The 24,039-nt window shown below is 38.9% G+C and overlaps 1 protein-coding gene across 9 annotated transcripts in view; it reads right to left on the reverse strand.

The window, feature by feature from the left end:
- Positions 1-24,039, reverse strand: part of TENM2 (teneurin transmembrane protein 2) — a 1,003,091-nt gene that overhangs the window by 11,105 nt on the left and 967,947 nt on the right. For all 9 annotated transcript variants that reach the window (XM_048960703.1, XM_048960704.1, XM_048960706.1 and 6 more), the window contains 10 exons: positions 23,176-23,437; positions 22,173-22,440; positions 20,900-21,043; positions 19,088-19,337; positions 16,341-16,361; positions 12,236-12,468; positions 11,119-11,273; positions 9,765-10,639; positions 5,179-5,354; positions 3,369-3,604 (listed from right to left, as the gene is read on the reverse strand). In XM_048960703.1, coding sequence (XP_048816660.1) covers positions 3,369-3,604; positions 5,179-5,354; positions 9,765-10,639; positions 11,119-11,273; positions 12,236-12,468; positions 16,341-16,361; positions 19,088-19,337; positions 20,900-21,043; positions 22,173-22,440; positions 23,176-23,437 — 2,620 coding nt within the window. The remainder of the gene's footprint in view (positions 1-3,368; positions 3,605-5,178; positions 5,355-9,764; positions 10,640-11,118; positions 11,274-12,235; positions 12,469-16,340; positions 16,362-19,087; positions 19,338-20,899; positions 21,044-22,172; positions 22,441-23,175; positions 23,438-24,039) is intronic.

Genomic DNA, 24,039 nt, shown 5'->3' on the forward strand with positions numbered 1-24,039 from the left:
TTTTTGAATTAAAAAAAAAAAGCAAAAAGCAAAAAAAAAAAACAAAAAAAAACAACCCAAAAACAAACAAACAAACCACAACCAAAAGCAAAGCCAAAACAAAAGAGCATAAGAATGCAAAATGGTGAGGTTTCTAGTGAAAGCACTATAATGAGAGATACATCAAAATAATCACTGGAGGCTAAGCCACAGAATTCAGGCTAATGCTATAATCTGATAAAGCTTCTTAAGTAATTTAATTGTAGATGCGTCATTAATAAAGTACAAGTCTTTAAATTAGATATCATTTGACAGCAGTGACTGCTTAGAAAGTATTCATTGGTTTCTGGGAATTTGTTCTTCAGCTTATATTTTTCAGTAGCTTTGATTAAGCAACGTTTTCTGTTATCCAAAATTAAACCGCACATCAAACAATATGTAAATTAACCCTGAGCCTTTCTTGCAGACATGAAAGTTATTCAGAGATCTTTTCACTGGCAGGGGTAAACCCAATTCCCATCACAACCGACTCTGTAGGAATTCAGTTGCACTGACAGCAAATTTAAAATTAATACAATTTTGTGTTTGTAAAGAAGTAATTATTTCAAATTATCGCTCATTATCCTCATTTTTTCCATTAATAAAATTTAGCTCTTTAACAGTCTGCATTTCCTCAGTGGCAATCATTAGGAAAAGCTTTTCTGTAGGTTTTCCCAAATGCTTTTCCAGCAACAACTTCTCCTGTGAGTCAAAGCAAAGGCACGGCGTGGTTTTAAAAACATCTTGGCAAAATGGATCATGCTCTGCTGTCCCAAGTTAATGGAAACAAGGCTCTGGGAGGCAAAGTTGGCACCAGCCCTTTCTCAGCCAGTTACTCTGCTTTTGTAAACGTGAGGTCAGTTCTCATGATGGAGACATGTCAAAGCCCTTTGCTGCACAAAGGTCTTGGTGAAGCAGGACAGAGCTTTCACTTCTCAGAAGTATGTAGCTGTAACATTAAAATAAAAGAGTAGGATATGACAGAAAGAACTTGGTTTTTTAAATGATAGGCAGAGTTTTTTTTAACAAGTATTTCAGAAAGATCTTCCCTTTTCCCAAAGACACTATAAAGGGAATTAGATTTCATTTTCCCCCAAAGATAACCCAAATATTAGTTTTTTGGAATGATTACACCACATAAACAGCACTCGGGGAATAAAGAAGCCTCTGTTTGGATAACTCAGTAACTTCATTTTTGTTTGTAAAACAAGTAAAGCTACGGAGTCTAATTGTGGTGTCATATTAATTATATAGAAACCCAAGCAGAATGACTAACTCCCACTCTTCTTGGGAACACTAATAACACTGCTGCAAATATCGTGGCTGAGGATCATCTCAAAAGCCATTTCTCTTTTGTTCTGCTACTTCTGTGCACATCTCTTCCTCTCGCTGCTGCTGAACAAGAGGCAATAGGGCAACATCCCTTCTGTGCGCTGGTAAAAGGTCTCCCTAAGTAAAAGGTCTCCCTAAATAAATCACTTAATTGCAGTGTATCAGAAACTCTTCTGAACAAAATCTGATCCAGGCCTTGTCTGAAAATACTAGCGAGACGTTGGACGTGTGGCACGAGAACTGGTGGTGGGTGGTTAAGGGGGAGGAGGTTCCCACTTCTCACTCCTGTTTGTGTGTCTGGTACCGCTCATGAGAAGCAATAAGACCCAATGAAGGAATGACTGCACTGTTGTCCCCAGCTTTGTACTGTCCCCAGTACAAAGGGGCTGTACTTGCATTCACATTCAGCCCTGCTAACACTTAATGAGCAACTGCAGGACTGGAGATTAACAGTAGGTTCTCATAAGAACCAGGTCCATAGAAGAACACTTGCTGCTAAGTGTTCCCCTGTGGCCTGGCTGGTGCTGCTGGGCACTGCATCTGGCACAGCTGCCACAGCTGCCCTGCCCAGCACTGCTCCACACCCACTTCCCAACACAGTCGCTATATTTCATTCACTAAACAATTTATAAAGATGAATTCGGATAAATGAGATGCAAATAAATTCTACGCTTTCTCCCTTGTTTTCAGATTTCATTTTCAGTCCACTCAACCTGTTATAATCTCACAGTGATTTTCATTTAAAAGAGCTAAATGGATATGTGATTATTGTTACAGGAACTAACAGCAGACAATTAAATGTTGAGGTGTTGCTAGATAAAGCAGTGTTTTCATTTGCATAAACATGATGCAAGAGAATCCATCTCAGGCAAGGTTTCAGCTCGAAGATGTGTTTAATTCCATTTAATTACCACAAGTACCTCTATTAAATTTTTAGTATCGAGAGTTAGGATTACAGCAGTTTTCATTTTAAAGTCCTATTTATTTTTATTTTGAACACCTAGTCAAAATGCAGAGCTGATCTATTTTCTACTTACAGTCAATTTGTGCAGGTCAACACATCAAAAATCAATTACGCGGCCATGAAATTTAGTCATTAAGGATTACCTGCTAATCTCATTCAATTTTTTGTCTAATCTTCCCTCTCACACGAATATGTGCATATTCTGAGGATTTGTGAAAATAAGGGAAGAACGTGAATTAGATGCTAAGCAAGAGGAAAATACCAAAATTTAACATCCCAGTCTAATTTAGTTTTACAAGTAGTTGGCTAAATACACTGCATTTATTATGGTCATCTTGAACACACAGTATTGCATCTCATGACCAATGATATCAAAAGAATTATTAACATAAACAAGACCTGGATCAGCGCTACATTTTTTCTTGCCTGGTATCTGAAAATCCTCTCAAAACTGCATATACTGAGGAAACGAGAGTGTTTGGATATTTAACAGGTGAAAAAGAGCGTAGGTGAGAAAAGAATGGGATCAATCTGGATATAGCAGATCTTTAAATTTGTAGGGGATGGCTTACATGATGGGAGTGTCTTTCATTTCCTATGCTTATGACTTTGTAATTATGGCAATTATTTTCCAACCATGCCATTTAGGAAAGGGAATCGACAGTCTGCCAGACTGGATGAAACTGTAGGGGGATTTTAGGTAAGCAGAATGTAACTGCTCAAACTCTGTGTGTGCTTCAGAGGACTGACTGTGGTTAAGAGTGACATGGGATTTTTACAAGTGGTCAGCTGCTTTTTTTTTTCTCACTTGCAGCAATATTCTGGATATTTTTACCAACCTCTTGCGGATGAAATTTCTGTAGCTTATTACAGATGATTCCACGTACTTAACTGGCCTCTCAAATAAAAGAGATTCTCACACCAAAGACAATCCTAGATTCACACATTTTAAAGAAGTGAAAATAGAAAAGATGTGTTCTTCAAATGGAAAGCTGTCAGCCCACAGAAGAAAAGATCATTATTGTAATGCTGCCACTGCAGTAATTCTACTTACCCTGAGCTTTCTTCCAAACACAGTCACTTTGCCTTTAATCTGTTCTTTCCTCAGACGCCATTCAATTGAGTTCAAACCATTCTCCATTGGTAGAGAAATATTACATCGTCCTATGGTGGGAGTTACTGTCCCAGCCAGGACATGAGGTTCGCTGTGAAAGCTAATACTCATGCCATTGGCATACATCACTCTCAAAGTACCATTATTACAGAGCTGGTAGCTGTTCCTCACTTGATCTACAGCAATAACGAAAAGAAAATAATTTAGCTACTCCAGTCATAAAGAAAACATATAGCTTAATTTGATTGCTTTTTTATTGCACTCCTGTTGATGTTAAATGAAGTCAGCCTGCAATTACCACTTACGTGGTACTATGGTGGAAATTACAGATGTTACTGATTCATGTAAAGAACAGTAGTGTAACAGTGAGCCTGCAGAGAGATACTATGTTTATTTCATTACATTTTCCCTTTAGTCTTAATTATGAATCAAAATGCACAGTGATATACTGCAACCACGTAATTTATTTCTAATATGAGCAAAAAGTCCTGAAAACTGAACTGCTGGATAAACAATAAAACATTAAGCTCTAGGATAAAAAGAAAAAAAAACCCACACAACTGTTAGACTCTTTCTGTGTGTGACCAAGTAAGCTCCTCTTCTTTTCCTGTCTGTTTAGAAACTGTCTCCAAGCAGGCGCTTTGAACAGAATTAGTTTAGCTTTAAATCCTCAAGGTACGAGGCTCCAACAATACAAGCTGGCAGCCACAGTCCTTTATTTGTCATTCTTCATTGTGCCACACAAGAACTGCACTAGCCAATCACACCCCGGCCTTTCTGCTTGCTGAGGAAAGTTATAAAAATAATCCAGTACTTTGACGGCAGTGCTATTCTCCCAGCTTTGACACAGTGAGCTCTGTTCTAAGACAATGAGGAGAGAGGGCTACAGCGGGCAACTGTCACCAAAGCATCAATATTTGTCTGACAAAAGGACAGCATCTACATAATTAATCATCCGGTAGAAGAGAAAGAAAGACTTTGGAACCAGACATGTCGCAGTATAACAGTCTGTAAATGTTGACGTTTATGTCAGGAGGAGGCTATTTTTCAGTGACGATATTCTTACGGCAGTGACATTCTATCTTAATTTAAAAGCCCTCATCATTCATCAAATTCCTTTCAGCGTGTCTTTGATAACTGTGACTGCTTTCAGTTTGTCAGATATAATGCTTGGGTGGTGCTGGGAAGATCTACACAAACATTTAACCATTTTGTTGCTAACCTTTTTGGACACACTTGGGGCGTTACACCATTCTCTCATGCGCTAACTGGGGCACAAGACCATCCACTGGTGCTGTTTCACATTTTATTTAATGGTAGTGCATACATTTGAAAGATTCATGTCTAATCACAAAAGGTACCTGAGCCTCTTTCTCCACAAGGATTTTTACATAGACAGTCAACATTCATCAGCCAGACTACATTTTGTGGCAGCAAAGTCAGATTTTGCAGTGAAGTACAGAGAGCAGTATTAGTGGGTAAAGAGAACCTGACACAAGAGGTAACAGCAGGACTAACTTTCATCAGCAGAAAACGACCACACGTATTTGACACAAAGTATGATTGTGAAATGTCTCTTACCTGTCCTGAAGACCTGTCATTTTAGGAATGAGCTCTATGGGATTTTGTCTTGCAAACCTTATCATTTTTCCCCTGCTCATGACTGTATTTATGACACAGATATTTTGAGAATTGCTTTCTCAAATTGTGTGTGTGGTTAGGAGATGTGCTGAGAAGTGCACTTTGGTACCTTGAACAACTGTATAGGAAGCCTCCACAGAGGAGAGATTTGTGATGACCGTGACATCATCATCCCGATTAGAATTCTCAATGTCGATGGTAATAGACTTTTCCATTTCTCGATGAAGGCTAGTTACCACTCCAGTGGGACGTGTTACATTGGTCAGGCGCCCTTCATGATCATAGCTAATAGAAAAGTTAGTAAGAGCAAAAAAGCATGAGGATATATGTTCATTTCAATACCCAATGTATTAATAATGCACCAAATTTTTGCAAAAATACAGAATGAAACAGATTTTCAAGAACATCCTGGCTATATCTATTTCTCTGTTGTTGAAAGGGTCTATGATGATGAAATATTAATTTTAGAGATACTGATCTCAACTCCATCAGTGTAAATCCAGACTAGTCTCTTTTAAAATCAATTAAATTCTTACGGTTATACAGAGTGATATGTGGATCCATTATAATTAGTAAATTCATCTGTATTTTGATTGCTGCATTTAACTCTAAGGATGTGGCACCATTACGATACTACGTTCCACATTTGCAATTGAATATTTAGTGGAAATTACTAAGTATGACTTTAAATGACATATCAAGGAGTAAATTTGCCATAAGAGATCAAAAAAAAGACATCAACTTGAGAACATAATAATTTCATTTAGGTTTTATCTGTGGTACTGCATTGCCTTTTGGGGTGAGTCTTTTGCCCATATAGATAAATGGTAAGAAGTTAAGGCACGGGATAGGTTGGAGTTGCACAGAGGGCAGCAGTCAGCACTCAGAATACACCTTAGAAGATGGATTAAGTGCTCCCGAGGCACAAAAATAAAAAACAAAGGTAAAAGGGCTCTCCATTAGGTTATCGACCTTACAGAAGCAGTTAAGTTTTTTAGAGGTATAAAGCCTGGGGAGGAGGCAAAGAAGGAATGCTGCCAGAAATTGAATTATTCTGTTTTTCCCTTTCCTTTTGTATGCTGTATTTCTGTGCATACATATGCTAAAGAAGCAATCCCTTGGATCTTTTAAGGGCAAGAAATGGGGACCTGAAACACAAAATCAGCACTCCTCTAGTTGCTGCAATTCTCTATTTGTGCAAGTCTCTCACCCAGCCGCTACCAAAGCGCAAAGGAGAAAGACAAGAAAAAATGTCCTGTGTAGATAAAGGGAAAAGTTTAGGTAAAGACTGAAACCAACTGGTCATCCTTTGGATGTAGAAATCCAGGGAGTGGGAAGCCTGGAAGAGAACTGGTAAATCCATTGCATTGCCTGAGAGTAGGAGAAGAGAAGAGCAGAACATTTAGTATCACAAAGCTGGATCATTTCTTTGTAGGTCAGTGTTTAGCTGCAAAGAAGAAAAAATATCGGTGCTTTCAACGTGATTTTTTACAATTAAATCATTAAGAAATCTCAAAGTGGACCTGAACTGTACAGACTATCTCCAAGATTAACATACAAAATAGGCTCCTCAGTTAACGCAAATATAAATTATGCCTTTCAATCCATTGCAATTGGTTGCACTCATTCAACTGAATATGGAGGAGGAAGGAAAAAAATCACCTGTGGAGCAACAAGTCTTACCAGAACCAACGGAAGGGTTAGGCAAAGAAGTAAATCAATAAAACAAAGCATCATGCGACCTGGAAGGAACCAATAATATAGTGTGTTCATTCAAGCAGTTCAGGTTCAAATAAAGATAAAGCAGCATGATTTTTCTTAATAAAAGCCACAAGTTTCTACCCATTACTATAGATAGATAAATAGATAGATAGATAGATAGACAGACAGACAGATATTTACTCTGTCAACCATATACTGGATAAAACACAATACATTTAGGTAACCTACAAAAAGGGTTTTGGTTAAGTCTTTATAAAAGTATTTATAAGAAATACTGAAATTGCTCAGAAGGCATAGATAAGGAGAGAACTTGATCCAGCCAAACATCCACCTAGCAAGGGAAACAAGAAGCACCAAAAATAGACCTTTGGAAATCTAAAAGGTTAATAGTGGGATACCCCCTAAGGATCTGCATGTGACAACTCTGCATGCCTAGTGATTAGCAAAGGTATGAAGAGAATACTTAGGTGCCAAATACTGCAGAAGGGAAAATATTACATAGGGCAAAACTACAAAAGTTTGTGAGTGGCTTTAGACTCAGAGAAAGCTGTAGAGCTTGGTGAATATCCAGAAAAATGGCTGGTGAAATTCCCCATCAGCAGATATATTTTAGGTAATGCAAATGAGACAGATTAATTTAAACTTCTCATTCACATTGCTGGGTTTTTAATTAACTCAGGAAAAATTCCTAGGGATTGCTGTGGGCTACTCACTGAAAATCTCTGTTTAAAGTCCAAGGACAGCCTAAAAGTAAATATGAATGAGGATGTACAGAGACTGAAACAGAAAAATGGAAATATTCTAATGCTATTTCTACAAATCACTGTTTTGCCCCTTCCATCTCCCAGGGCATTTTCCCCAGTGCTGGTCACAGTGTTTGAAAACAAAAATGGCAGATCAAAAAAAAAAGAAAACAAAGAAGGGCTTATAGGACAATTGTACTCTCTATGATCTGCAGACTGTTTAGTTTACGAGCTAGGCATAAAAGAACCTCTACCTAATAATATATACAGATTGCAATACCAGTGTATAGAAAGGAGGCACTACTGTTTTATGCACTGCATCAATAAAATCCTATTAAAAAAACATGAAAGGTAAAAAATTCAAGCTAAATAAACCAGAAAACTTTTATGTACTCTGTAATTTAGAAGTGACATATTATTGAGATTTCTTTTGAATTTATGTATTCTTGAGAGCGAGTGCTTAGCAGACTACAAAAACCAGGCATCTACCTGAATAATAAGAATAGAGATATGCAGGAATTAAATGCTTATCTAACTTTCTTCTTCATGACACAAACCTGATTCTCATCAAGTTAGAAAAAAAAAGTTGGCAATATAAAAATATACTGATCACTCTGGGACTTATTGTGCCTTTGCTGGACGCAGCTAATACACATCACAGCACGACACAGCATCAGGCTGGATGAATGAGATCTGATAAGGCCATCTGAGTGTCTTCACTTGAGGTGGATTCTGGATACACTGAAGTCACGGAGCTTCTGTTACTCCAGTTAGAGCACAGTTTCATTGCATATTTGTATTCACTGTACATTAAAATAGTTGGTGTGTGTGTGTTCTTGCTTATAGACGTGCACACATTGATACATGCAACAAACTGAATTCTGTGAGAATTGTTTGGGCACAGCTATACAAACGAGCAATAAAATAATTGGATTATTTTCCTAACTAACGCCTGGTACAGAAATACCCTTGCTAAAATGTTAAGGAGCAAAAACCTTCGGATCTCTACCGAGTCCTTGTGAAAACCAGGGCTTGTTCAATTTCCAGGGCCACGTTAGAGGAGGACCACGAGAGGGCACTGCCTTCCTTTGCAAGGAAAAGGCATAGTGGGGAAAGCCCTGATGAGCAATGCTAATTTCGATGTATTTTGAGCAGACTGAACACCATTCCTTATAATCCTGCGTTAGTTTTCTCTAAAAAACAAAAAAAATGTTGGCCAAGCTGAATGCATTAATAAACAAAAAAGGTGTGCATTATTACCATTCTGTAACCTTAAAAATAAAGCTACAATTTAAAGTCAAACATAAGATCCTGTTTATACTTTCTAGCTGGTAACTTGAGAAATGGCATTTAGTAATAAACAGTTACTTCCCTGAAAAAAAAAAATAGAGGCATCAGACTTACCATACTCAGAAGTCATACATACATTTACAATATTCCATCTAGCTTCATTCTAAAAAGGTTTTGGTCAATAAATGGCAATAAGACTACTAAAAATATGGAAATTATTAAAGAGAAAACTGACTGTTTTTTCTAGATTCTTAATATGCTTTTGAACCTCATCTGATGAATTCCATCTAAAGAGAACATTCTGGCTTTTTAATCTATGCGCTCATGAACACCAATGTGCTCTTGGGTTATCAACAAATTATGTGAGTTACACAGGGGTCTGACAGATAGCTGGGGATGTAATTTCCTCACTTGTCTCAAGAATGAACAATCAGTAAAGTTAATCAACATTTTATCAACCATGAGTAATATATGAGCCTGAATAGAAAGATAATTTGAGCTCTAAAAGAAAGAAACCATGGTATTAAGGTTTATAGACACAGGCAACTCAGTAGGAGCCACAGATTGCTGGGGGCTGGCTTGGATTCAAATTATCTGCATTCTTGCTGGCGACTGGGAACAGGGGCCCAAGCTGGCAAAACAAAAGCACGTTTCTGAATGTCGCACACAGTCCTTCGTGCTGGAGGTAGTAAACTTCCTCACTGGCCTCAAACTATGGGCAGGAGTTTAGGTGGTTCCGTACCCACCTAAAGGACACGGCAAAACCGATGAAATCAAGCAGCCACTTAATTATGTCCAGCATCATAATAGATTGAGGTGCAAAGGCCTTATTCGGTATCAGTGAAAAACCTACAACAAATTTCAGTGGGATCACTTCAGGGCCCCATCACTACCGTTTGAAAAATAAAAGTACGCTTAATATATCCAAAAACATTCTTACTCATAAAATGTTGTCCATCCTGTTTCATCACTCTTCGTTGCTAAGAGACCACTGTTTCCATTATAAGTCATTAATCCAAGTTCCAGGGTCTGCGTTGAGACTAGTTTGAGTCCACCATTAGTGCCAACAGCCAGCGTGACAATCTGATTATCAGGCATCAGTAAATGGCGGGGCATTCCACTGGCATCCCGACGGACCTTCAAGGAGTTGCCATTGCTGTCCATCACCTCCGTGACATCGTTATCGCTGCTATAGGTGAAATTGTACAAGTACTCCCCGGTAACAAGGCTGAGAGTGTACTGGTGAATCCCATCAGCATTGAAGACATACAGCTCCTGTTCTCCTGGAGATGCAGCTTCATATTGGTTAAAAGAATTAAGAATGGGCCTGTTTTTACTGACAGCCCTAATGCGGATATTTCCGAGATCAGCTATGTAGATGGTACCATCTGGGGCCACAGCTAAGGAAGATGGTGAATTTAAGATGGCATCAGTGGCATACCCATCATCCCCAGAATAGCAATTACAGTTGACATCATTTTTGCAATCACAGTCTGAAGCTGCCCCTGCAAGAAGGCATATTTCTCCATTGGTAGTTACCTGGCGTAGCCGATTAATTTTTTTTTCATCTGTCTCACTGATGTAAAGAACTCCTGTGTGTGAGATGGCAATGGCACTGGCTGATTCAAGTGCAGAATGAATAGCCAGTTTGCTAAGAGAGTAGTCTATACCAGGAACCTGGCAGTGCATGGGGCGTCCAGCAATAATGCTAACTTGATGGTTTTCTGTGATCCGTAAAATAACATTGTTCTCTAGGACATAAAGTGAGTTGTCCATGGGATTGACAGCGAGATCAGTAGGCCACTCCAGCCGTACCTATGAGTTGCACAAATTATTACTGTAAAACTCATAACTGAAAAGTACACTTCTAGTGTTTAAAATTCCATGTGTAACAACAGCAAATTAGTGAGGGGTTTATCAGCGCAAATCATGAAACTGCAACTATTTCAAACAATCATTTTCTTTCTTGGAAATATTAAAGCTATGTGCAATGGTAACTTTGGCGAATTGTGTTTCGGTGCAAAGAATGAATGCTACATTGTGGAAACTCTACAATAATTACAGAAAAACAGGCAATTAAGACAATTACTTCCATTATCTCAACCTTATTTCACTATTGTTGCATAAATAACCTGCATTAACCACAGTAAAAGGATAGTTCATTCATCTCAATAATGAATCAAACATGCTATCATCTTGCAATAAATAATGTATCTCTTAAGTGGCCAGGAAGTCATCCAAAACAGTTGCCCATCTCTTCTAAGGCTGAGAAGTAAAAAAACGTAGGAGTTTACCTGGCTGACATCCATGCTGGAATCACAGCTCAGAGGTCGTACAGCAGTTAGGTCATTGGAGCCCAGCAGAGTTGATATAATTCCATTCTGATCCACTTTTCGAATCATAGTGGCATCAACAAAATACATGAGTCCATACTTATCCACTGCAATTCCTGCAAGTATGAAAAATAGGCGTCAGTGAAGCTTCTAGCTTCAAGGTAGGATTAATCATGTTAACAAGTTTAAAGATGGCGGTGTTTGTTTACTTTTCCTGCCTTCCAAGTTGTAAATCCTTGAAGAGGAAAGGCACAGAAAAATGAAAAGGGAATTCTTGGAGGCACAGAATGACGCTGCTGCTTGTCACGAAGGAGGGCAGGCATACTCTCACTTGGCTTTCCTGCTTTAATTTGGTGCAATGCCTAGCTCAGTTCTTGGTCTGAAAGTGAAATACTCATCTAAGCTTTCTGCCTTACACTGGTTGCAGCAGTACTCATTGTACTGTTGAGGGGGAGAAGAGGAAGCTTTATCTTCTCAACCACTGTGTAGGGCTGTTCTGTCCCATTAACATACTTTGTACATATAAACAGAAACTATTACCTAAACAAAGAACAGGACCTCTTGTTTTTATTCATTTTTCTTCGCTTCTACTATCATCTAGTTACTTTCAACCATTAGAAAGAAACAAAGGTGTCTGAAACACCTGGCAATAGACCTGATTAATCCAGAACTTGAACAGCAATGTGTCTCCCAAATCTCTACATCACTTTTAAAATTGTTTTTTAAAAATCAGAGACATCTAAGGCGACATATGAAAGCAGAGAAAAATGCCACAGTGGGAGGTTTTTCTTCCCAAAATACTGTATCTCAAATAGTGATTTGTTTTCTAGTTTTCATGTTTGCTTCATGGAGTAAGTGGTACCCTGCTAATTTCTGTTCTGTTCTTATTCAGTGGCATTCAGTGCTGGGGTAATAAAGTTTGCTTAACTAAACAAAGCACGAACACTTGCCAATCCACTGTAATTAAAGCACGGAATAAAAATTACCAAGCAAGTAGTGATTTAATTGCCAGATAATTATTTCCACATCCAGTGTAGCCTCACATAGTCATTTTCTCTGCCTTTTTTTATTACGTTACCTCGAGGACTCATTAGGGTTGCGTCCACTGCTTTCCCTCCATCTCCACATCTGGCTTCGTCAAAGGGCAGGCATTGCTCTCCAGTCCCCGCCACCACTTCAGAATTACCAGCCAGGTCTTTCGTGCCAGTGAGAGATTTGACTTTGTATATCCGTCGGCTGTTGGTGTCTGATACGTACAGGGAGCCCGAAACAGGGTCCACGGCCAGATAGTATTTGTGAGCAGGATTGTTGCTTTAGAGAAAAAGGAAGCATAAAACAAAAAGAGCTGAGCAACTCAAAAACTTCGCAGAGTGTAGATATTCATCAGACACACTGAGATCTGGAAAGAAAGTCCGACACCTTCATACAGAGTTGGGGTCTGAAGAAGTTCTGTTTGAAGATTTAACTTGGTTAGGGACCGGCCAGCGTTTCAGGATTGTCATTCCAAATCTCACGCTCTTTGCTACACCAAACACTGCATAACAAAGCCCAATAAGCCAGAACCATACAGTGGACTTTCTCCTTCATCTTTTTAGCTCTCCAAATGTGCTTTAGGTCCATTCTCTTTGGCTTATATCTACCTGCTAACACCACCCTTCTCCTGAAAGGAGAAGTAATAGGAGTAAGATAAAAAAGTCAGCTTCTGAGTTACATATATTATGCCACAAGATTTGTGTGGTCTTGCATAAATAGAAGGCAGAAGCATAACAAATTTATTCCTAAAGCAAATTCATTCTCATTCATTCTTATCAAGAATCTCATTTACGGTAGATGAAGTTGGTTATGTAACTAAAACCAGAGAGACCCCGAGTGTCTGACTTTAACTCCAAACCTTCTGTTACTGACAAACTGGTCCTCAGTTTGAGATTAGAACAGGTGCTCATATGGGAAGCTACTTCTCATATGAGATATATGTTTTTTGACAGCTTGTCACATTTTGGAACTACTTTAGCAAATCATCTGCAAATTGAGAAATGTCAATCTCAAGCGATATATATACATTCGCACACACTGAACTGCAGTGCAGAAATATTTTCAAAATCTTGCCTGGCTAGTTTAACTCAATTTAGTTGGATTTTAAGCATGATCTGAATTTCTAAGCCTTTGGTGCCTATGGGTGAGCATAAATAAGGTCAATGGTGGTTTCAAAACATAGAAGACAAATGAAGACAGGAAGAAAAATAATGAAGGTTACTTACCAGTAACCAGAGAGATCTGCCTCCAAATATCCACACTCCTAGTTTCAAGTGGCAAAAGTGCCCATCTCCAAGAGTGAGGATACTTAGTGATAAGTTATGATGGACATAAGCCATTTCTTGATCAGATTCGCGGAAGGTACAGTAAGGGCACATCTGGCAGATGATTATCAGTAACAAAGACAACTGCGTTTCTGTGGTCATGAGCACATTTGGAGGAATGAGGAGGCCCCAAAATATCACTTTTTACAGTTATCTTCCTCTATGCCAGTCTGTGACATGTCAGGACTTTAGGTCAATAGCAATTAGTTCTAAAACCGTGGAAAGCAGGAAGGAGATTTGTTTGATCAAACTTAAATAGGCAGAGGAAATGCCATTTGCTGAAGTCTAGGAGTGTAGAAATTAGAGATGAATATATACAATAAACAAAAAATACTTGGCAGTTTTATTTCATGCACGAATTGCAAAGTGCTTTATAAAGATGGGTATTAGACCCATTTTACAGAGGAGGAAACTGAGGCACAGAGAGGTTAAGTGGTGCAGACAAGGTTATACAGGGAGACTAGTGACATGCTTGAAATTAGAGCACAATCTCTTTGTTTTCCAAATTCCTCTCCTTATCTTCAGCAGCAGACTGCACCTTTTCACTACACTTTTACCACATTCCTTCTCATCCCTCCAAAACAAAGCTTAATCTTTGCCACATAGCAAAATATTTCCTTCCACTTCTTCACACTCCCAAGTATCTGAGCCATGCAAACACCTGCATATTACTCACTGTTTTGAAATTCTGCTCTACTTTCATCACACCTTCTCCTTGGCACTTAGGAAGAAATTTCACTGTGACACTAGTGCTGTGTCATACATCACTTTGCAAAGACACCCAAATTTAAGTCAAAGCCTTGCAACAGCAGCAGAACAGACAGTGCTTACACACTGATGCTGTGGGCCTGTTGTGTTGTCATCCTTAATGTTTTCTGCCTGTCTTTTCCAGAATGTGTTGCTGAGATGGGAAGAGGCATGTACAGGCTGGAGATGCCCTTACCTATCTTCTGCCTGCTTAAGGCAGGGCACTCCCCTGGACTGGGGTGCTCTCAGCAGAGTCTGTGGGAGCTGCTCTACCCTTGCTGCAGCCCTGTGAGCTGCAGGAAAGGTTTCTGTACTGTTCAGATATGATTTTGCCAGCCTGTGCCTGCCCTCCCATGAGCATGCCCCTGCCTCCCTTCTGCCCACAGCTAGTCTTAGGTGTGTCCTGCTGCTATCAGCACAGTGCAAAGTAGGAATCAGTCAAGAGCAACGGTGGAATGTGGGCTCATCTCCCTCTTCTCTTTTGCAGGCACTGATGTGACCATGGGGCTTGTCCTGTATTTGTGTACTGGCATCTCCCTCAGAGCAGTTTTGTCAGGGTGTGGGCTAGATAGCTTTTGTTCCAGAGCAGGGCACAACTCAGTGCAGCTGCTAGCCTTGCCTATTCACTTTTGCTCCTGAGCCTGGTAAGGGAACAGGCAGTGGAAGATGCTCCACAAAACACATTTGAACAATTCTGGCACAAGACAACTGGTGGGCGTGCGTCCACAGTCGCAGAAAAACTGAAGAAAGTATTACCTCAAACAGGGATGTATTTTATAAATGAACAGTGCATAGTTCTCAAACTGGCCTCTAAGCAACTAAACACCTTCTGCGTCTTTTTTCTCAGCACCATTTCAATCTTTTATTTGAATTATAGGAAATGAAGGAATATACCTTGCTTTAAAATACTTTCCATAACATCTGATATTGCCCAGAAGCCTCTCTTCCTCTAGTCTTCCCTAGTGTGCATAGTAGTTACAATCTGCAACCTTACTTCATCTTCCAGGGAGCCTGGAGCCTGATAGCAAGTACAGGCAGCACCAGCTCCTGGTTGCTGCTCTTCTCATACATGCATAAATAGTGTTACAACAGCTTTTCTTGAAATATAACCAAAAAAGAAAAGCTGCTCAGAGCAAATCTTTATGCACCTGAAGAATTAACTAAGCTTACAGTTGCAAATGAGAAGCCTCCAGCATCACCAATAACCATTAGCAAATTGTGAATTCATCTAAATAAAAGAATTCAGTGGAGTTAGACTCCATATACCAAAACACATTGTGAACAGGAAATTACATTATTTAGTCAGACTATCTTCTGTATCTAACTTACGTAGCAGAAATGGAAGGATACCAAAGAATACCTTTAAAAAAGTCATGGACAGAACAGTACGGAAGAACTTTTAACAGCTTCTCTTGTTCTTGCCCTTGGTATTATGCAGGGTGAAGGCGTATCGCACTGAAGAAGGCATAAGTATTTTCTATGCTGCTCTGCTGCTCCCATCCAGAAAGCCTAATGCTCACGTGAGGCAAGAGGAAAAATCTGTACTCCTCCAGAAATGTAACTCCTCCCTTGTAAATCATACAGTGATTCCTTCTAGTGATTTCACACAACCAGCTGTTGAATGTATTCAATGAACGACACAGAAACTAACTTATAAGTAAGGACGTTGTTCAGGGAGTTGCTGATGTCCAGAAAGTGCATTTTTGACCTATTTCCACTCATCGGTGCTTTTGTGAAACTTTCTGGCATTTGCAGAACTGCTCTCATAGTTTGTCTCAACCATTTGGACCAGTTATAGACAGCAGGGAGGAATGATTATGTAGAAGTTAGCTTGGGGTTCATTATACTTGCATTCTACTATAAGTTTCTAATTACTGTCATAACTTGTTTTGTTGCTTTTTGACTACATTTTGTAATTGCTAATGCTTATCATATTCATAACACACAATTAGCACATAAAATGTTTCTATATATGGTACATGAAGAACATAACATTACACAAGAAGCACAACACAAAAAGCAAACACAATGAAGCAAACAAACCATATCAAATTATATGGGAAAGAGCTCATGTCTTACCTATGTTTAAACTCTTTATTTCTTTATAGAAAGGGAACAGAAGGAAAAAGAACAAACAGTTAGCTGAAGAATAGATGGTAAAGCAAACATAGTATTTGTTTTATTTTACAAAAGGACATAGGAGAAGGTACCTCTATCCAGCACTAGCCTTATCTTTGTTTACAGATGAAGAATGCCTGAAGAATCCACTTGCCAACTAGTTCCCTGGTATGATACCCCTTCCCTCATCCCCCACCCCCATATACGCTGCAGAAAGCTTTCTTGAGGACTGGAAGAGTTTTCAAATGGAAATATACGCAGCTCGTGGGCTGAGAGGGAGAGGAACTGGCAGTTTTCTTAATATAAACGTGGGAATGGGGAAGCACGGGGATTAGGATATTGTCTGCCAGCTATGGGCAACTTCTCTCGTCAAAACAGTTTTCTAGCAGGCTATTTCTAAACAAATTTCTATTACACAGGTTTTTTTTCTATTCCCCCAGACTCTAAAAAAGCACTTAAGACAAGTTTGGATGAGACTTTATAGCATCTTATCTAGATTCTATTTAAGTCAATCAAAGCAAACATTAGGTTAAAAAAACCAAATCTTTTAAGTGAGCAGTAAAATACTGTACAAAGGAGATACGTAGCATTAACTGATGCCTAGTCTACTTTCTAGAAACAAGCCAAAAGAATCTTTTGCTTCCAGGAAGTCAATCCATTCTCCACACCACAGTGCTGCACTGTGTTTATCATTTCTTTTTAGGAATACACTTTGAAAAAAGGAGCAAGGTGCATGACTCCTGCAGAACTCAAGGCACAGCCCCCAGCTTGCAGTACCAATGTTCATTGTTGAATATACTTTGTTGAAATTGTTATGAAAGCACTATTTGCATGTTATATTTGATACTTGCTGCAGACTCACTCCAGTTTATACTTAAATGCCTAAGAGCTGGGGGATTAAAGCCATTTGAGTCAGAATTTAAAATGGCCACTGAATCACTACTACTTCTGTACATGATTGCTGGAATGGACCCTACCGAATTCTCTACAAGGGGTAAAAATACCACCATAGATCCTAAAAGCTTGGGTGCCAAGTCATTTGCAGCTGTGCAACAGGTACTCAAAATGTAACATTCACTGCTCATTGCTAATAGTTGTAGAAGAAGCTAAAGAAACTACACTGTGGAAAACAGATTTTCATAAAAGAAAAGAGAAAATGGACAACAGCAGAAATGGAAAATAGGCATCTTCATCTTTACTGATATCTTTCCTATAATCCCTCACACATTCTGAAAAGTCTGAGCTGTCTCCTGCCTAGGTGGAAACCAAAGTTCTCAGACTAGCAGTGCTGCAGACCTGCAGAAACTGCTCAGAAACTGTGTCAGTGACTAACATTTGGAGGTGAGATGGACATAAATGCCTTCCAGTAACTATGCTAGTTTGAAAATGTTTCTCTTCACCTATAATGCTGTAGTCCTATTCACCAGACAGCTAGGCAGAACCGGACTAGTTGAAAAAAACCCAAACATCAGCATATTCTATGTAATGCAGAACTATAGTGTATGCTGATAGAAATGTTTATAGCAGGTCATACAGCCACACCAGCTACCTCTTGTGGTCCATCCCCAGCTGCCAATCAGAAAGCACTGGATGATCTATTACTTGTTTTAACCTGTACTTTTTTAAAACCTCTGGAGAGTAAGTCAGCCTGATGGTGTGTAGGCAGGTGTCAGTGATCTCAGAGTTGATTTGGCCCAAGTCTGATTCTTTTCTCTTATATAAATCAGAATTCACAACAGGGACATCAACAGAATGACATGAATGGGAGAGAGGTGTGAAATAGAGCTAGGCCTCCTGTTCCCTAACAGCTCTTTAACTTTGCATTTTTCCCCACTAATTAAAAAATAAAAGCACAGTAGAAGAAGAGGTATTGGTTATTGCTCATATTATTAAAAAAAAAAAAGGCTAATGACTTAAATCCAATCAATGCGCTTTGCAGTTATTTACAAGAGCACTGATCCTACTGCCTGAGCGGGTTGCAGAAGTATCAGAGGACAGCCAATGCAAGCCACTTCTCATTTGCTTTCTGCCGAATACTCAGTAGTGTATCAACAATAAAGAACAGTTACATGAGTTATGGTTGGAAGCAATAGCTCTTCCTTCTACCAGAGGAACGAAAAAAGGAGATGAAACAGAAATGGGTGAAGTGGTACACTCTACACTCATGCCCTCCCTGAAAAGTGCCAAAATCTCAATGTTTTGAGAGGAATAGAGATATGATTTTAGAAAGAATTCTGATGGTGCAAAGTGACTCTGTATGTCAACTTCTACTGTACTAGCCAACCTACAGAACTAAACCTACAAGAAAGGGAAAGAAGTGGGAAAGTGGATCTCAAAATCATTGATGTGAAAACCTCCTTTCTAATCTCCTAAGAGTGTTAATTCTTTATTTATCACTGTGGCTCAATACCTAAGGGCAGTCAGTTCTGCATTTTTCAAATAAAACTAAATTACATACACAAATGAAAGAAAACTGTGTTCAAATAATCACCACCAGGAGAGAATAAGATGGTGTGCACTATGGTTTTTTCATCTTTCCCTATAAGCATTGCTCTGATTAGCTATAGCCTTTGAACTCTGCATTTCTGTGCCCCATTTCTCCACTGGAATTTGAATTGGTTGACAGTGATAATGTTTTACAAAATTATAAAAACAATGGTAAAGGCTGATTTAAGCACAGGCTACGGAATCGGAGTCCCAACACCTACCTCAGCTCCAGTATGCTAGTAACATTCCTGGATGGGAAGATACGCCGAATGTAATTAAAATCTCCAACAAAGAGACTTCCATCAATTCCCACTGCCAGTGCTACAGGGGCCAAAAGCTTATTTCCTTCTGCAAGACCATTGCAGCTAGGACAGGATATGCTTCTTCGGCGCCCATTCCCCATAATGCTGGTTATCACAGCTGGCTGCTGATTTAGAAACTGATTTTCTCCATTGCCTTTGTGCAATATACCTAATAACAGACAGGAGGAGAAGTGGTTATTACAGTCATTTGTTACAGGTGACTTCAGGTAGTTCTCCTTTCAGCAGCTGCTGTTAAGGTCTGAACAGTGATATGATTTCAATGCTTGGTTCTCCAGCAGTGCAAAAACAGTGAAATAGGTCTGCAGGAGTAAACAACAAAAGTGTAATGAGGATTCTCTGTTAAAAACACACACATATACAGCTACAAACACAAATCCAAGCTTAAACCCACAGTACTTTGGTCTTCATTATGAAAGAAAATGTCATCATACATCCCTACATTGGCACAGTGGTTCAGGCAGTTTTAGTAACTATGGAGTGAGGAAGCAAACAGCACAGAGGACATACACACTTGTTAGTGCACCCTGATCCTCTGAGTCTGGTTTCTTGTGTTGCATTTTGTTTGGAATTTTTATTAACTTTACTCTTCTCTGTCCACCTCTCAGTTTTTCTGTGCACAAATGGAGATGACAGAAAAGAGGACAGTGCAGAAAATTAAAGACGCAACTCCTGGAAGAGCTCCTATGATCACTAATGAAAGACAAGAGGGGAGCTAGTGGTAAGTTCCTTATTAGGTTTCCAGAAAGGCCTTTAAGATGGGTTTTCTCTTTTAAACATATTATTCTAAAAGTACATATCTGTTCCAAGAAAGGAGTGCATTCTGTCAAAATGGGCATTTTCAGTGTTGTCAAAGATTATAGAAATCTGGCTGGAAACAGTTAGCTGCATTTATTGCTCTTTTGGAAATACTGCTGTGTGACCCTTAACATAAAGTAACTGGCTCCCCAGGGACAAGTATAGCTGCCATTACTGTTGTCACCAGTGAATATCATGCTCTATCTGAATGGCCATCTCAGAAGCATTTGATCTGCTGCACTTATAAATGTGTTTGAATAGCCTGATCTTGCCTGTTCTGAATGCTCCTTCAGATTTCTTGGACAATAATATATTGTGCAAGTTGCTGATGCAGAGCATTCCTGCAAGAAAGAGCAGGAAAGCTGCAGAAAACCCTCTACAGGAATGAAACGAAATGTGTATTACCAAGCATTCAACTCCTTAGCAGTCTTTGAGAAAATGTGACGTCTAAGAATGCTCATTTTAGGATACTTAAAGTGAGGAAAAAAACCACAACAGGTGTCAAAAGGAAAAGACGAGAATCAGTATCTTAACAAGAGTCTCGTACTCCTTTGAAACCCTACCTCAGATAATAATGGAAAAGGACAAACAAGGAGGACTGGGAATGGATATGGTTAACATAAAAAGAACACGGAAGGAAGACAGAAACTAATTACAGGGGAATAAATGAACAACTGAACAGAGGATGAAGATCTGGACTTCTAGAAAACAATGCTTGGCAGGAGGGTAAAAAATCTGTTGAAATTATACAGAAATTTTCTGACAATTAAAACGTCCCATTCCTTACTAAGCTAAAGATGAAACAAAAAGAGTGAAGAAATTGCATTTTTCAAAGGGTAAAGATAATATAAATAAGAAGCATTCACAGTCAGAACTCCATATAGCCCAGAAAACATGTGGAACTAACTGACTTACCACTCTTGACATTAAGTACATGGTGTTTATCCAAAGACCATCCTCCTAGATTTGAAGGATCTAGTTCAAATCCTTGCAGTAGCGCGGTCCTTTTCTCCCACAGAATCAAACTGGGACAAGTCTCATATTCAAAACCCACAGAAACTGAAAAAAATGAAAAAATAAAAAAATCTCATATACCTGCTGAACACTGAATTAAATGTCCAAGGCACATTCAATGGGCCATCATTCCAGTCCCCAGTAACCTCAAAAAGATGACGTGATTACATTTCCCTCTTTTCATCTACAATATTAAATTCAGATCTTTGACTAAACACAAATTTTAAGCTCCATTCACACGAACTCTGCAGGGAGCAGATCCCTTTTATTGAACAGCTGGCTTTGGGAAGTGACCGCTTTGGAAATAGAATTAAAAAAATGATACTAATAACATTCTCCCATCAGATAACAGGACAAGATCGAATTCTTAATTTGCCGGATGTTCACAGCGTGTATTGTGTTCATTTTCCACACCATACACCAAGGAGCAGTGACAACTGCATGTGCTTCAAGCACTCACAGACATTGTAAGCATTACTCAGGAAAGCAATATCTCATGCAAGAATATAAGAAAGAAACTGTAGCAAAAAAGATTTTAGAAAAATATGGAGAACAACGATTTAAGCAAATTTTTCATTCTACGTTGGCACAACTCCAATACACATTTTTAGCAATGGTACAGCAAAATCTTTCTCAATATTCAAACGAAAATGAAAACTTATAAACATTGTGATGTTCACCCATTTTCCCACCCACTAGAACCAAGATCTATAAATAAAGGAACTAAAAGGAGCTGTAGTACTGCTAGATTGAACAACATTAGGAGAACTATTTCATTTCAAATATTCTACAAGAGGCTGTAATAATAGCATGCAGGAGATGCCAAAAGCACTGGAGAATGCCAGTCACTTGAAACACAAGATTTATTTGTTAACTGAAAGAAAATAAAGGCACAGCGATGGACTACATTTCACCTCAGTCCCTGCGACCAGCTTATTCCATTGGCTGATCTAAAACTTCTAAGTGAGCTGCTGTTTAGGCAACATAGACACAGTGGTAGCCTAGACCCTCTGAATGTGCTCCTCAATACATAAAAGGAACATGATGCACAAGTAAAATGTGTAAGGAAGACAAGAACTGCTTAGTTTATATCTGCTTCTCACAGAAAATCTTTGCAGCTTTCTTACACAAAATTGTGTTTGGAAAGCTACTGAGCTTGTATATACTGACTTACCTACAGCATCTGACAACCCATAAACCTTCTGACCATATGCATCTGTTTTGTCCCAGATAAATGTATAAGCCAAGTTGGGGGATGCCTGAAATGATTTTTGAAATAGATGCCCTTCTACTGCTACCATCAAATGAACTTTGATTAGATTCAGTGGCACAAGTGACTGAGTCATGATGATCTTAAGTAAGGATTTATATCCAGCAGTACGGGAACTCAGGTAGATCAGCTTTATACTTGTGCCGGGGATCTCCATTTCTTCATGAAGAACCTGAATATGAAAAAGATCAAACATTTTACATTACTGCTTTGGTGGCTTTTTTTTTTTAAATTTTTTGTTTTCTTAGAATAGCAGATACTATTCTCAGCTAATAATATTCCTATGACCTAATGACTTTCTACTACTGGTAATGAGTATCTTTAACTCAATGCAGTGACAGAGTTCAGCTGATGTTTCTGGTGAAAATATTATTTGCTGTCTGCAAACACATTTATTTGTAAGAATCCACTGCAACAGCAAAATAAGAACAAACAGTTTTACTGTAAGTTATGTGCAAGGGGAATAGAAGAAGATACAGCTAAAGGAACCTGCAATTTCTACCAGCAATTCATACAAAGTAAATATTAACTGAGTAGAGAAGTGAAAACAAGTGAAGTTTTCCTTTGTCCTAAACAGCATACAAGAAATTGGGACTGTGCTTAATAGCATACAGCAAAGCCTCTGTAAAATTCCCTTGAAACATGTAAGCTTTCAATTGAAATACAGAAATATACTGTGCGATAATGAGAAGGTGCAAGGTAGTCAAAGACAAACGAGTCTGGGTGACAAAAACATAGGATATCTACTACAGTCTTCATCAGAAAACTTGTTATCTGTCAGAATGAATACAACTCTACAGAGCTTTCTGCTGTAGCAACTCCAGGAGACAACTGGTGGTTGTGGCAAGTGCTTATGTCAACAGTAGCACCTGACCACCAATTTCTGTATCTTTCCCTCTGTTCTTACCTGGGTTTCTGGTACAATGGGATTTCGGCCAGGAGCATCACTGAAGAAAGTTGACAGTGGTGATGAAATGATGACTGGATCAGGTCTGACAAAGCCACTGAGATCACAGCTGGGAATGGAGTTCTCCTCTGTCTTCATTACAAGTGTGTCCATGGCATAGAAGCTGTTCCAAGGCAGCCATACTGTTCTTTCCTGAGTCATAAATGGGGCCCGTTCAAAGTGCAAAGTTAGGGATGATCCACCATTCGCAACCAAGTCAAACCTAAAAAAAACAGGCAGGCTTTAGAGGCAATGAGACTGAATGATCCAAGTAATAACACTCTTGGCTAACAGAATGTCACAGCAATATATATGTTTTAAGTGTCCTGTTTCAAATTATCTGTCATTGGATGTGAATCTCTGGCAGCAAAATGACCGACTGAAACACAGTCAAGGCAAGCAGCAATTTGTAGCCATCTGGACAAACGTTCTGATACATTATAAAATCTGCATTAAAATAATTTCCAAAAAAAGAACAAACATTTATTACTGCATGTCCCCCATATCCATAGAACCAGCAGTGAAAACAAGTTAACACTGGGCTGGGCACTGAATTATTCCTTTCCTAACAGATGCTGTCCATCAAGAAAAGTAATGGGACGGATGGCAGTAAGAATAATAATGAAGACTTTAGCTGTTTCTGTTCAACAAATGTGATAAGAATTACTGTATCCAGAATTACTGTTTCTATCATTTTTCATAGAGATTAGATATTTACTCCCAAGCCTCTGCAAAATCACAGCAGAAACGTGGAGCTCTGCAGGAGTTCTGAAATCTTTCCTAAAGGCATGAAATAATTCAAGGTTGTTCTGACAACAGAACTGA

This window comes from Lagopus muta, chromosome 14 (assembly GCF_023343835.1).
Source record: "Lagopus muta isolate bLagMut1 chromosome 14, bLagMut1 primary, whole genome shotgun sequence".
Lineage (NCBI taxonomy): Eukaryota > Metazoa > Chordata > Aves > Galliformes > Phasianidae > Lagopus > Lagopus muta.